At 34.0% G+C, this 14657-nt stretch overlaps 1 protein-coding gene across 3 annotated transcripts in view; it reads right to left on the minus strand.

Moving 5' to 3' along the window:
* Positions 1-14657, minus strand: part of Ndufaf5 (NADH:ubiquinone oxidoreductase complex assembly factor 5) — a 30616-nt gene that overhangs the window by 11940 nt on the left and 4019 nt on the right. For 2 of the 3 annotated variants that reach the window (XM_005320466.4, XM_040275966.2), the window contains exons 3-7: positions 14026-14089; positions 9505-9552; positions 8087-8190; positions 5968-6007; positions 2615-2812 (exon numbers count right to left, since the gene is read on the minus strand). In XM_005320466.4, coding sequence (XP_005320523.1) covers positions 2615-2812; positions 5968-6007; positions 8087-8190; positions 9505-9552; positions 14026-14089 — 454 coding nt within the window. Of the gene's footprint in view, positions 1-2614; positions 2813-3389; positions 3443-5967; positions 6008-8086; positions 8191-9504; positions 9553-14025; positions 14090-14657 lie in introns of those variants that run through there. The other variant, XM_040275967.2, reaches the window with a different exon arrangement.

The following is a 14657-nucleotide window of genomic DNA, read 5'->3' on the forward strand; positions in this document are numbered from 1 at the left end:
TTACACACCAAACCGATAATAGTAAGCTACTTCTGGAGCAGTAGTTCTCTCAAAAAGTGGCTTGGTGAATCCTGGGATCTCCAGAACCCTTTTGGGAGCCTATAAAGTCAAAAAAATTTTCATAATAATATTAAGATATTATTTGCCTTTTTTATTTCTTATTCTATGGAGGTGTAGATTCTTTCAGAAGCTGTATGGCATGTAGTGTAGCAAAAATGTAAATGCAGAAGCAGACATGAGAATCTAGCTCTCTTTTATTAAGGTAAACATTTCAGAAATTTGTAAAACTGTGAAGTAATGACATTCTTTTTTTAAAAAAAATATTTTCTAGTTATTGATGTACCTTTATTTTTTATTCATTTATATATGGTGCTGGGGATCAAACCCGGTGCCTCACACATGGTAGGCAAGTGCTCTGCCACTGAACTGAGCCACAACCCCAGCCCAACATTCTTAATTTCTTAATTCTTTAATTCTCAATTTTCTTTTTAGAAAATATAGTCCTTTTCCATAAAAAATAGGTTTTTGTATTAACAAGTAATTGGTATATTATTGTTAGCTCTAAATGAATTAATAAATACTAAAACAAACAATTTTAATTTCTAATATGTATTAATAAATACCAAAACAAACTTAATTTTAATTTCTAATATGTAGTCAAATAAATAGAAATCCTTTAAGGTCTTCAATAATATTAAAGTTTGTAGAGGCGTTCCCACACTAAAGAGAAAGCTGCCTTCAGAAGAAAGCCAAGATTTGGGGGATTAAAAAAAAATGATAGACTTTTACTTTATCTGTATAGTTTAACATAACATACATATATATAAAATATGTGATTAAAAATATATGCAAAAGTACAATGAACCCTCAATGTACACTTGCCTGTGTCAATAATGTTGGCTTTGTTTACAAACTCACGCAAAGCATTTTTTTCTGATTTCCAGCTGTTCAATATCTCAGCAAAATTTCTACTGACTCAGGCCATTTAAAAGTTTATAAAAAAATCAACACTAGACAGAGTTGGGAAGTCTTGAAGCTTATCTTTAGTTCCTAGCCTAGCCTTCCAGACTATTATTTCTTCCCTTTCCTGGAAGCCTCTTTGTAATATCAGAGACCTGCTAGTTTATACTGCTTGCTTTCTGTCAATACAAGGAAGGATATTACAATCTATTTTTTTGGTTGGTTAATTTTAGGAAATACATTTACACTAAATTATCTCAGATAGCTATTTTAATTTTAAGCCTATCAGCTCTAATTATGCAATGAGAAACTTTTTTTAAGAAATTCCAATTTTTTCTAATCAGGTTTAGAGATTTTCTAAGACTGAACGATTTGAAAAATCACAGTAAAGCTATTCAACTCATTTATGAAAAGAGTAATGAGTTCTTTAGAAAGACTGTACTATTGGAGGAGGATGCAAGGGGCCAATCACTGTTTTTCTAAACGACTCCCTCTTGGAAGCCTATTCCTGGAAAGTGCTAAAAGTACAAAAATGGGGAAAGAAGAAGGAAGAAGTTAATATTTATTGAGCATTTGTCATGGTCCAGCCATTTTACAACCTTTATCTTATTTAATATTAACAGCCACCTAAGGGGAATTGAACAGGCACTTCACAGAAAAAAAAATATGAATGGTCAACAAATATATATATAAAAGTTTATCATCTTTAGCTATTAGAGAAATACATTTTCATTTTTAAAGAAATGAATGCCCAAGGAGTGATACTGGACAAATTATATTGTTATATTGCGTGCTTGCAAATATGTAATAATAAATCCCATTATTATGTTCAACTATAAATCATCAAAAAAGAAAGAAAGAAAAGAGATTAAATAAATGAATGCTCAAAGAAATGAAGAAAATTACCTACATTCCTTCACTGGTAAAAGGGAAGAGTAAGGATTCAAATTACACCCAATGGACACCAATGCTATGTCCCATCACTGTACCATGCTGACTCCTTGTTTCTTCTGCACTGCCTGCCTTTGGGTCCTCTTTCTAAAACTCTTCAGTTGGGCTGGGGATGTGGCTCAAGCAGTAGTGCCCTCGCCTGGCATGTGTTGGGCTCTGGGTTCGATCCTCAGCACCACATAAAAATAAAATAAAGATGTTGTGTCCACTGAACACTAAAAAATAAATATTAAAAAAATAAATTCTCTCTCTCTAAAAAAAAAATTTAAAACTCTTCAGTCCTAATGGAGTAGAACATCCTACCTTCTCTAACTCAATATATAAGACTAGGCCTGGTTTCTGCAGTTTCTCATTGCTGCCTCATATGGCACTGTTTTAATTAAGAGATGGTGATGCCCTGTAGATATCTTTTATTCTATTATCTGTAATGCTCTAACTCCCATATTATATTTAACTATGGATTTAAAGATTCTGTAAATTAAAAATGCTGTAATTGAAAAATGGAGCAGTATGTTTAGAAAACAGTCTCCTCAATTAACTAGGGTACATTTTTTGGAGTTACTTATTCTGGTAACAAATACTGAAAATTTTACATTCCTGCCTTGTATCAATCAATTTTGTATTTATGCACAATAAGAATTGTCAATAAAAGCTTTCCTTGAACTAAGCAATTAATGGATTACTTGATTCTCTTGATAGTTACCACAGTCAGGGTATTAAAGCCAGCTCTCCCGAGCAGATGTCCTAGGTCATTGACAGCAGTAAAAGGAGAAATGTGTGGAGAAAATCCTCCTTCCCTTTCTGTTTCGGCTAACTGCAATGAACACCGAAGCTCATAGAGCGTGTCACCTCCAAACATTGCACCGACGAAAACTCCATTTGGTTTTAAAACATAATGAATCTGTAATAAATATAAGATAACAAAACTATTTAAAATTGTACATGTAGAAATGTTAAAAGAATAAATACATGATGTCTAAATCAGTATTTTCCCAAATTAACAATAAGATATATAACATCTAACATGATCACAAATTTCAGAAAGTTACTGCTGTATGATGAAGTTATAAAGAGAGATAATACACTCACTAGTAATAGTTAAATCTATTTTGATGCCTCCAGCATTGCTTTTATGGATTACAATTGATTTGTCTTTTGGGGGTATTTTATTAAAAATATTAATCTCTGTAAAAATATGTTGCATGTCTTCAAATTTTATAATAGACACACTTACTTTTATAGTCAGAAAAACACTGAAAGAAAAAAAATTAAGTGTGGTAGATTGCAAAAATCACAGTCCTTCCTGTGTCTGTGCCCTCTGAAATGACATTCTGTGATAATACATACGGAGTCTATTTCCTTTTCCCTTCAATTTAGCTGAATGTCTACTTCCTTTTCCCTTCAATTTAGCTAAATGTAGTAGAAGTGACAGTGTATTAGTTTCAAATCTAGTTCTTAAATGGCCTTGCATGCCTCACCTTTTCTCTTGGAGCCCTGCCCAGGTCCCACATTTCGAACAAGCCTGAGGTAGCTGGGTAGAGGATAAGAGACATACGAAGTGGAGATCAGCCAGTTGTTTCAGCTGAGGCCATCTTAAACCATATAGTTTCCAATGGCAGATGGTCACAGACACATGAATGAGCCACACCAGGTCCAAAAGAATTTCCTAACTATATCCAGCCCAAATTACCAACCCACAAAATCATGAGCTAAATAAATAATTGTGTTAAGCTACTAAATTGGGATTGTTTATTATGCAGAAAAAGGAAATCAATAGAGAAATCACAATTCACAGCATTAACCCACTAACAAATTGGTTTTCTTTAAAACACAATTATTTTCTATCTTTAAAGCAAAAGCAATTTATTATTTAGTTTTTGGTGGACACAACATCTTTATTTTATTTTTATGTGGTGCTGAGGATCGAACCCAGTGCCCCACGCATGCCATGTGAGCGCACTACCACCTGAGCCACATCCCCAGCCCCAAGCAAAAGCAATTTTTAATTGTTAACTTGTGCAAAATACTGGCCAGACTGAACTCTAGACACATAAATGTTTACCCAGTGATTCTCTTAAGATTATAACTTGTAACTAGATTTGACTGTTTTCAACAACAAAGACAAGGAGGACTTTTTAAAAAATATTTTTTAATTGTAGATAGACCTTACTTTTTCAAAAAAATTTATTTATATGTGGTGCTGAGAGTCAAACCCAGTGCCTCCCTCACACATGCCAGGCAAGTGCGCTACTGCTGAGCCACATCCCCAGCCTGACAAGGAGGAATTTTAACCACACTAAGCTCTTCTAAGCATTATCTTAAATTTATATTTAATATATCATAAAGTAATTACAAGTAGTAAACAAACAAAAATCTTTTTCTTCTTCTCTTATACCTCTTCAGTATTACTTCTTTCTCTTTGTCACTTAAATTTTACACACACACACACACACACACACACACGATTTATTCCTCAGCTCTTTGCAGCCCCTCTCTACCTTGTAGGTCTTATCATCAACTATGATTTCACAAAGATGACTTTCCAATTTCTATCTTCAGCCTGGACATCTTCCCAGAACTCTAAACTCATCTTGAACTGCCATTGTCATGGATATTTGTCTTAGCAAACTTATCACTGCCACGGCTCCCACTCCATTCAAGCAAAATACCTATTCTCAAACCAAATTCCTTTTGTAATTGTCGTATTTTGGTTAATTCCCATTTTCTATTTCCTTTATATAATCATTACCATCACCCTACTTTTGCTAATTATTCCTCCTAATATCCTCATCCAAAACTTTAAGATGATCCAAGCAGCATGGGAGGCTCAGGCAGGAAGACCACAAGTTTGAAGATAGCCTTAGCAACTTAGCTAGTCCCTAAGAAACTGAGCAAGACTCTGTCTCAAAATAAAACATAAAAAGGGATGGGGATGTGGCTCGGTGGTTAAGTACGCTGGGTTCAGTCCCTGGTACCAAACAAAAACAAAACATTAAGATGAACTTTTACTCTTTCCTCACTTTGATCTTCAGAGCTAACAAGTCATTAGACTATTTGCAGAATGCTAGAAACTTCTCCCTTCTTTTAACTCTTATCATTGTCACTTAGGTTTAGTTTCCTCAAGTCTGGACCACTGAAACAATCTCCCTGCAGTTTAACCAAATTTCTCCATGAATTCGTTTTCTAAGAAACGATATTATTGTGCAGGGTTATTTAATTCCCACATAAAACAGAACACCATAACTAGCAAAGAGTATGTGCCCAGCTATAGGATTTATTATCCTGCCCACCAAGCTTTTCAAACATGTCACTTTTCTCCTTAAAGTTCTCCAGTGGCTCTAAATTGCATAAAGAGTAAACTTCAGATTCCTGATCTGGCAACAAAGTTCCTCTTTTATGTGGTCCCAATATACCTCATCTCCCAGCACAAACTAATCCTCCAACAGCTTTCTTCATTGTTCCTTCACGCTGCTGAGGTTCTTATGCCTCCCCACCTATGCTGATTCTGTCTTCCTGAAATGCCCTCTCAATCCAAATCTCACCTAACCTCTAGTACTCAAGTAATTCCTTTCTAAGAACTTTCCTAGTCAACTCTAAGCAACAGTGATCTCTTTCTCTCCTTTGAATCCATTTTTTTTTTAACTTACTCCTCTCCTTTTCACTGATAAATGTTAGTTGACAAGCATTTCCCTAACACTTTCTACATATAAGGCATGGAGAAGATACAATATAAATAAATAGGATTTTAACCCTAAAATATTTTTAAGCAATTAAGGGAGAGAAGGAACCCAAGAGAAAATGTCTTTATGTCAATATTATTTTGCACAGTTATTAAGCCTTTCACATATATTCAAAATTTGTCTTTACCTCAATGTACATTTTTTTCAATGTACACATTTACATGCCAAAGAACACCAGCCCACCAGAAACATACCCAGCCCACAGAAGATTGTAGTTGATTTGATTCCATTCTCCAATTGTCACATCATGATGAAAACATCTATAAGTTTCTAGTAGTAAATAAGAGAGTAGTAGAATCAAAGGAAGGTTTCTTACCTGTTCAAGTGCTCTAGGAAGATCATTCACCCAATGCAAACTAAAATGTAGAAACATACTTATTTTAGCTTCATTAGTATAATTATCATTAATATGATAAAGCAAAAACATGGTGTTAATTATGAAGTCTGAAATTATATATCAATATTAGCAAATATTAGCAAAAGTGTTTTCATACAATCTTTAAATAATAAACATTTCTAGGGCAAAATCTTTTGTCTGCCAGTGAATAACTGTACTTACATAAAAAATCTGATATGATTATCTAACTAGTCTTCATCACTTAATAAGGTAAAAGTAATTTCTATTTGGCATTTCATCCAAATAGTAGTATTCAGAGGCTTTATTCGAAGAAAGAAGCTCATTAATTAAATCAATCAAGATATTTTCTGTTAGTCTAAAAATAAAATTATCAGCAAATAAAATTAAATAAAATAAAATTATCAGCAAATCTAAAACTTTCCCTAGGCAAACAGAATTATTCAAAGCTTAACTCAGTGAGTTTTCTGATAAACATCATCCTACCTTTTCTGCATTTTAAGATTTTATTGTAATTTTTTAGAGCAGTTTACAATTCATATCAAAACTGAGAGGATAGTACAGAGATTTCCCATATACCCCCATGCTGACACATGCAATCTCCCCCCTTATCAACATCCTTATCAGTATAACACATTTGCTATAACTGACATATCTACAATGACAAATCATTATCACCCAAAGTCCATAGTTTATAGTAGGATGCACTCTTGGTGTACCCTCTATGGGTTTAGACAAATGTATGATGTTTATCACCATTACCATATTATATAGAATATTTTCACTCCCTGAAAAATCCTGTGCTTTGCCTACTCATCTCTTATACCATAATCCCTAGCAGCCACTGATCTTTTTTACTATTTCCATAGTTCTTCCTTTTCTGGAATGTCATTTAGGTGGATCACAGAGTATATAGGCTTTTCAGATTAGCTTCTCTCACTTAGTAATATGTGTATAACTTTCCTGCATGTTTGGATTAGTACAACCGCTCTGGAAAGCCATATGGTGACTTCTTGAAAAACTAGGAATGGAACCACCATATGACCCAGCTATCCCACTCCTTTTGACTCTGTCTAAGGTTCTTTTCATAGATAAAGACTCTGTATATAATACAGTTTTTCATTTCCTAACAGAATGGGTTTCTAAATTTGCTCAGTAGGTATAAAAAACAAACAAACAAACAACAACAACACACTCAAGAAAACAGCAAAGATCATCAACTCTCCCAGTTAGCCTATGACTGAGGGGTTTTCTAGAACACAGGACTATCAATGCTAAAACTAGCAAAGTCCTGGGCAGACTATGATGGCTGGTCATCACAAAACAGTTATCAAAAGGTTTAAATTGGATGTGACAAGCACAACAAACCTTTGAAAGAAAATCTATTTGATTATAAAAACAAAGGAGAAATAAGAGGCCACTGAAAATATTTTCTTTTCTTTATTGAACTCAAAGTTCTTTGAGGATAGGATCTGGTCTGATTTCATATTTGTATTTTCTTCAAAGCATCTAGATTAGTGCCTCATGTAATCTGTTCAAAAAATATTTATAGTAGTTTTTTTTTTTTATAGTAAGTGTAAAGGTACATGGTAGAGAACACAAAGGAAAAAAAAATAACCTTGTAGACTATCTTTCTATAAGAAAGAGTTAAAGTTTGAGAAAACATCAGTTTTCCCTTATTTGCCAAATGACTATAAGAGTGCTCTAATACTTGAATACTATGGCCAGTATACTCTTTCAAACTCCTGTCCCCATCAATACCAATTCCAGAATACTAAGTTAAATTGGGAAGGAATCCCCTGTATCACAGATAAATCTGTTTTAGCCATTTGTAGAAAGTTGAGAATAAAGAGAAAGCTGAAAAACTAGCTCATATTATCTCTATCAGAAAGCACTATATCCATAATCCTTTACCAGAGAAATCTTAAGTTTATACATTAAACTACCTGGTTTGTAATTTTAAAAGTAAGTGATTAAGAATTTACTCCATTATCCATTTTTTCTACCCCATAAGAGTAAAATTATGGCATAAATAATCTATTTGTAACATATTTTTTAAAAGTACAAATGGATTACTAACCTTAAACTGCTTACCACCAGGTCAAATGTATTTTCTCGGAAGGGAAGAAATTCTTCATCAGCTAAAACACTGACAGTAGGAATTTCTGTTTCTAAGGAATTTTTCTAAAGTTTAAGATAAAAACAAAAAACAAAAAAACAAAAACATATTTATATAGGCTCAATTGCTAACACAATCATTGTTAAATAAAGTTAATGTTATATTCCCTGGTAGTTTCTCTAGGAAAAAAGTAGCACATAGAAGGTATTAAAAAATATTTCTTAAAGGACATTTAAGATCAGCCAAAAAACTGATGAGTTGATTAGAAAAACAAACAGGATACCCATCTCATACCATGTCCCCCGCAAAAAAACAATCTCAGAAAGTAGAAGCTTCCAGTGAAATAATTGCCATAAAGAATATTACATGAAAACATGGGTGAATACGTTCATACTTAGATTTTTTAAAAGTCTAAATATAACTCAAAAACTAGTCACTATAAGTGAAATGACTAAAATATTTGATGATAAGCTAACTTAAAACTTTTAAAAAGCAATAGACAATGCAAACAAACTGGGGAAAATATTTACAATATACAAGATAAAGGCTTAATATTCCTAAAAAACAAGCTCTTACAATCACCTAAAACAAGTTGTGAAATTCACAAGAAATACCAATAACCAAGAGATACCAACAGCTGTTTGGCTAAACCAGTACTCAAAGAGAGGCACCCCCCCCAATTTTTTTGAAAAAAGAGATTTTCAATTTTGCTTATCAGATTGACTGACAAAACAACTGACCCAGTGTTGAGAAAGAGAAGGAGGAAAACATATTTTCAAATAATATTATCATTCAATCTTTCTAAAGGGCAGCCTGGAGAAGTATTACCAAAAACTTAATATCAATGAATCCATAAATTCCACTACCAGAAATTCATTCCCAGACAGAAAAATAATTTGAGCAACACAGTTATTTCACATAAAGATATTTACTGCACTGCTAGTTATTGAGAAACTAGAAATATAACTGCTTTTCAATAGCAATTAAGCTAAATAAGCCATAGGATATTCATATATTGAAAAACTATGTAGCCATTTAAAAAGATAGTACAGACACAATTATTATTAACAAAAAAGAATGACATTCTGTGAAAAATGTAGAATGCCATAATATAGTGCATATAAAATTAGTGGAGGGGGACAGTAATATGTCTGCAAAGATACAGACTAAATCTCACCAGTTGTTGCCTCTGAGAGGGAGAACTAGGGGTGATTTTTTTTAATTTTTATTTTCTATACTGTTTAATTCTTCTTCATGTGTATCACATTTATGATCAGAGGAAGAAGAAAAAAAAAGCTAGCTATTTTCATTTTGAAGGAAATAAAGAACTGAAACTATTACCAGGAGATCAGAAACCAACAGTGTTAAAAGCTACCTACCAAAGCATTTTCTGCAATGTCTGTTTGGAAAAATTTTCCAACAGTTTCCTGCAATGGAAAAATTAAAGCTGATCAGATGATCAAAAACGAGCAAATATATAAATGTAGTAACAAATAAAACAATTGTTGAAAAGATTCATTTTTCAGCTTTATAAGGGTATTTTTCTGCCTAACAACAATATGGTACACAAATGCCTTTAATAACATATTAAAAAACACATTTAAACACAAGCAGCTTACTATATTAAGTACATTTAACTTTATTTAATAAAATAAAGAACACAAGTGCAAATACCTACATCCCTACTTTACTCCACTGTGTTAGGGTTCTGTATTAATTTTTTCATGGTTTAATATGCAAATTTCCATAATCTTGTGCCACACATCAAGATGAGCTTCCTACTTATAGTTACTCAAAGAATTTACAAAGGATAGAGGAGCTTACACATAAAGACTTAGTATTAGGGCTTAAAGGGTTTCATTTTCTCCATTTCATGTAACCTCTCTTCCTTTCAAAAGGAAAGGGTACTACACTATATCTGTTCCACATGAAAACTTTCCACACAGCTCTTTTCTCCAGGATCCTGTTCCTTCCATTTTCTCCTCTACCAATCTTCAATCTCTGTCTTCTAGTCTTTTCCTTCACCTTACAACTGGCAGAAGCCACACACAAACTCAATTCTAAGCATCTTCTAGTTATTTGGTTTATAACCCAGACTCTACTTACTGAGGTTTTCTTTATAATTTTTGGGACTCTATCTTCCTTTCACTGCTCCAGTAAACCTATTTCTGGAGGTAAGTAATGGCCCAAGCACCAACATAGCACTTTGTTGTTGCTGCTCTCAGTCCTGTTTCACTTGACCTCTTTGAAGCCCAACACTGTTAGGCATCTCCTAGAAACTTAAGTGCTTTTTCTTCAGGATCCCCTCCTCTATTAGAAAAGCAGGCCCCTTTCAATTCTTCCACATCTGCTTTTTCCTGCTCATAGTCTAGCAAGGGTACACTGTACCACAAAACTCTATGATTACCTGATCACTGCTGATTACCTGAGGATAAACAGTGTGCAGATAAATGCTTAAGGACAGACTCTTGAGAAAGAAGAAAAAGAAAAAAAGGCACTCTGGTACTGTTTGCTGATTTTCATGTTGTAACTACTCCAACAATGATGGATTTCATTCTAACAATATGGTATTGCTAGATGTGGAGCTGAGATGGACACAACTGACTTTCATGAGCCAGCTCCAGCACAACTCTGTGAGGGGTGAAGAATGAGACCAATCAACTTATCTGTTTCACTTGAAAATTGAACTAAGAGTCTTAGAAAGAAGGGCAGAGGTCCCTGAGTTGGAAGACCATGAAGACCTCAGGGTTCTGATATACACTTAATACCTGACTCTTAGCAGGAGACTTATTTGAAGCATTTGTCAACTTCCATGGTGTAAATACTTCTGCCATGGCTGATTTCCCAATGTCAATGAGCAGAGGATTGGGGAAGAGAAAAATGGCTTTTCTGAGCTGGTATGAGCCACCGTTAGCACTCCACTGAGGTAGGGTACTACTTGTACTGGGGCTACATACACTAATGAACACTAGGGATGGTCTATAGGGAAAAAAAAAGGATGAAGCTCTGGCCATGTAGCACCCATGTAATTCCAGAAAGCACAAGAACAAAAAGGTCTTCATACTGATATTTCAAAGTCCCTATTCCTTGTGAGGCCTGGCCAGATCCATAAATTACTTTAAGAACTCTGTGCAGGGGCTGGGTTGTGGCTCAGTGGTAGAGCACTTGCCTAGAATGCATGAAGCACTGAGTTCAATCCTCAGCACCACATTAAAATAAATAAATAAATAAATAAGAACTCTGTGCAACAACTGTCACTGCATTTCAAGTGGTTTGGGTGGACTTCTGCTTCTTACATCAAGAGATAGGCTAGGAATATCACTAAGTGATAGAGCACTTGCGTTAAGAATTAAAAAAAAAAAAAAACTTTCCAGTTGTCATTGGACCTTTATTCATTCATTTATAAGCAGTGCTGACAATAGAACCCAGTGCCTGACACATGCTAGGTAAGTGCTCTATCACTTAACCACAACCTCATCTTTCTTATTATTCCTGGCATCTTTGCTGGCTCTTCCTCATTCTTCCAGTTGTGAATGGTTGTTTTCTACATCCTTGCCTCAGAGAGCTTACCTATTTCTATGGCTTTGCTTGTAATCTCTGAAAGAGACTTCTAAATAAGTACCATATCCTCTACTTTGCCAGAATTACCTTGTCCCAAATCTTTTGCTATCTTTTTAAGATAGGCATTACTGCTCACATTTTATAGAAACTGAGGTCTAGAAACACTGGATAACTGCTCTAAGACCACACAAACAGCAAGTAGCAGAGCTGAAATTTCGAATCCCTATCTGTCCAACTTCCAACTCAGTGCTCTTAACCTCAACACTCTAATTCTAGCTCCCCATTTCCATCTACTTGCCAGATCTCAACAATCATATATTCCTCTGATACTTTAAACTCAACATATTCAAGATAGGAATCATCCCTTGCTCCTTGCTGCATTTCATTCTGATTTTTCCCAATCTCTAAAGTCTTAACTTTAAGATTATCTCACATTTTTTCATGCATTTATCATTTAACATATCTTCGTTGTAGGTTATAGGTACTGAGAATTAGTAATGAACAAAAATGAACAAATCTAATATGAAAAACAAACATACATCAGGGTTAATAAATGCTATGGAAACAAGTGAGTAGAGTGCACTACTTTAGAAAGTAGTCAGGGAAAGGATCTGTGATGAGGGGTTATTTGAGCAAAGACTTAACAGAAATAAGTAAGTTACACAAGTATCTTGGGGAAGAACATAGAGAACAAGTGTAGCACAAAGCTTTGGCCTGTTACATGACAAACCAAGGTTGCTAGGATTGCTAAAAATAAGATTTCCTCTCATGGAAGGAAATGTCAGGGCCATGTTAAAAAGCCATACCACTGAGGGCTTTATGGACTGGACTCTAGACTATGACTAAATTAGATGAGAAATCAACTGTTCCGAGCAATGGGCTAAAAATGACATAACCTACATTTTAAAAGGATTACTTTGCTGTTCGAATAGATTAAGATTCCAATAAGAAAGCTACTGCAAAAATCTAGGGAATGGAGTTGGGGCTGTGACACATGCTTAGCATGGGTGAAGCCCTGGGTTCGATCCTCAGCACCACATAAAAATAAATAAATAAATAAAATAAAAGTTAAATTCATTAAAAACAAATATCTAGGCAAGATGTGATGGTAGCTAAGACTGATAAGTAATGGTGAGGGTGGTTAAAAAGTAGTAGGACTACAGATATACATTGAAATCCAAGTAAGACTCACTAATAGTGAGTCATCAAGTTCTGTTAGGTTTACTAGGTCTCATATATCCCATCTTGTATATCTGCTGCCTCCGAATAGGTGGCAGGTCTTTATCTCCCATACCTGTACCACCTTTAACGCAGCCTCCTAATTGATCTATTTCTTTATCCTCTCCCTTCTTTTTCTTCCTGCATGTCATCCTCAAATTAATCTTCCTTAAACATTACTGTATCACATCCCATAGCATTTTAACTTCCCTTCTGCTCTGCTCTGTCTTCTAATGTTATGAAATTCTTTAAAATAACATGTCAGGTTCTGTGCCTCTGAAAAGCCAAGATCCCTGCGAATTTTTTCCTTTCCTTTAACTCCTGCCACATTTGAATGACTGTACTGATTCTATGGCATGTACTATTATCAATAACAGTGTTTTAGAAGCCTCATAAACACCCCCTCCCATCCCACACTGGTCCAAGTGTGTGTTTTTATCTACAAAGAAAATTTTACATAGAATTTCTACCTTAACCTTTGTGTCCAGCACAATGTCCTATACATAGCAGCTAAAAGAATGAATGTCTTTATGCTTTGAATTAGAAATGCAAAATAAAATGGCATGAATATTAATAGTCTCTTTATATTAAGATACAAAGAAAGATTTTTAACTGATGACATTAACATTTTTCTACGTAAAAAACTTAGCTTAGTCATATTTTTTTATAAAAATGTCGATCTAATTTTTCTAAACAGTGCCAGGGATTGAACTCAGGGACTCATGCATTCTAGGAAGGTGTTCTACCACTGATCTATGCCTCCAGCACCCGATTTTTATTGTGAATTAACACATTGTTTGAACAAACTAAGAACAAAGAGAAATACATATAGGCTTTTCAAAAAATATATATAATAAGTAGAAACACTGGATAAAATGAATTAGCAATTCTGATATAAACAAAATCTAAATCTTAATATGATTCAACTGAATTGATTGGCCAATTCTTTTTTTAAATATTTTTTAGTTGTTGATGGATCTTTATTTTATTTGCTTATTTATATGTGGTGCTAGGAATTGAACCCATTGCCTCACCCATATGAGGCAAGAACTCTATCACTGAGCTACAACACCAGGCCCTAGCCAATTCATTTTTAAAAGTAAATAGTTGAATAGATATACCTTATTCAAATGCTGTGCTATGTAACCTCTTCCACAACCAACATCCAAAGCAAGGGTGAAATCTCTAAAATATAAGACACAGGAGTTATGTTTTATAATACAGTCCATAAAATAATTAAGAACCAATTTTTTCTTCAGTAGAAACATTTTATTGAAGGCAATTCTTGGAAAATTATATGGTCTGTCTTTTCTGCCTTGCCTCGCAACTATATCCACCAGAGAGGATACTATAAAGAGAAAGTCTATCTAATCCAGTCATTCATTCACAGGACCTCATGAAGAACCAGTTTTACCACAAGGTGGCTCCATGATGTGAATTAAAAGAACAGATTTAATAACAGTGTTTTAATTTAACAATACATCCAGATAAAGAATGAAGACATTAAATGTAAATTAACAATGAAATACTATTGACTTAGTAATTATCCCATTTCTCAAATTCGTTGAGTATTAATATGCTAAATTAAATAAAAACATTTAATAATAGGTAACTTTTGCTAAAAATTTATCAGGCTCAAAGTATTAAAAGTTCTAGGTGTCCTGAGTTAAGTAGGTCAACATGGGTACTTTTAACTAATAAGGAGCAACAAAATTTTAATTCGGTCAGTTTGAATCTTAAGGCAAAAACAGTA

This window comes from Ictidomys tridecemlineatus, chromosome 5 (genome assembly GCF_052094955.1).
Source record: "Ictidomys tridecemlineatus isolate mIctTri1 chromosome 5, mIctTri1.hap1, whole genome shotgun sequence".
In the NCBI taxonomy this organism is placed as follows: Eukaryota; Metazoa; Chordata; class Mammalia; order Rodentia; family Sciuridae; genus Ictidomys; species Ictidomys tridecemlineatus.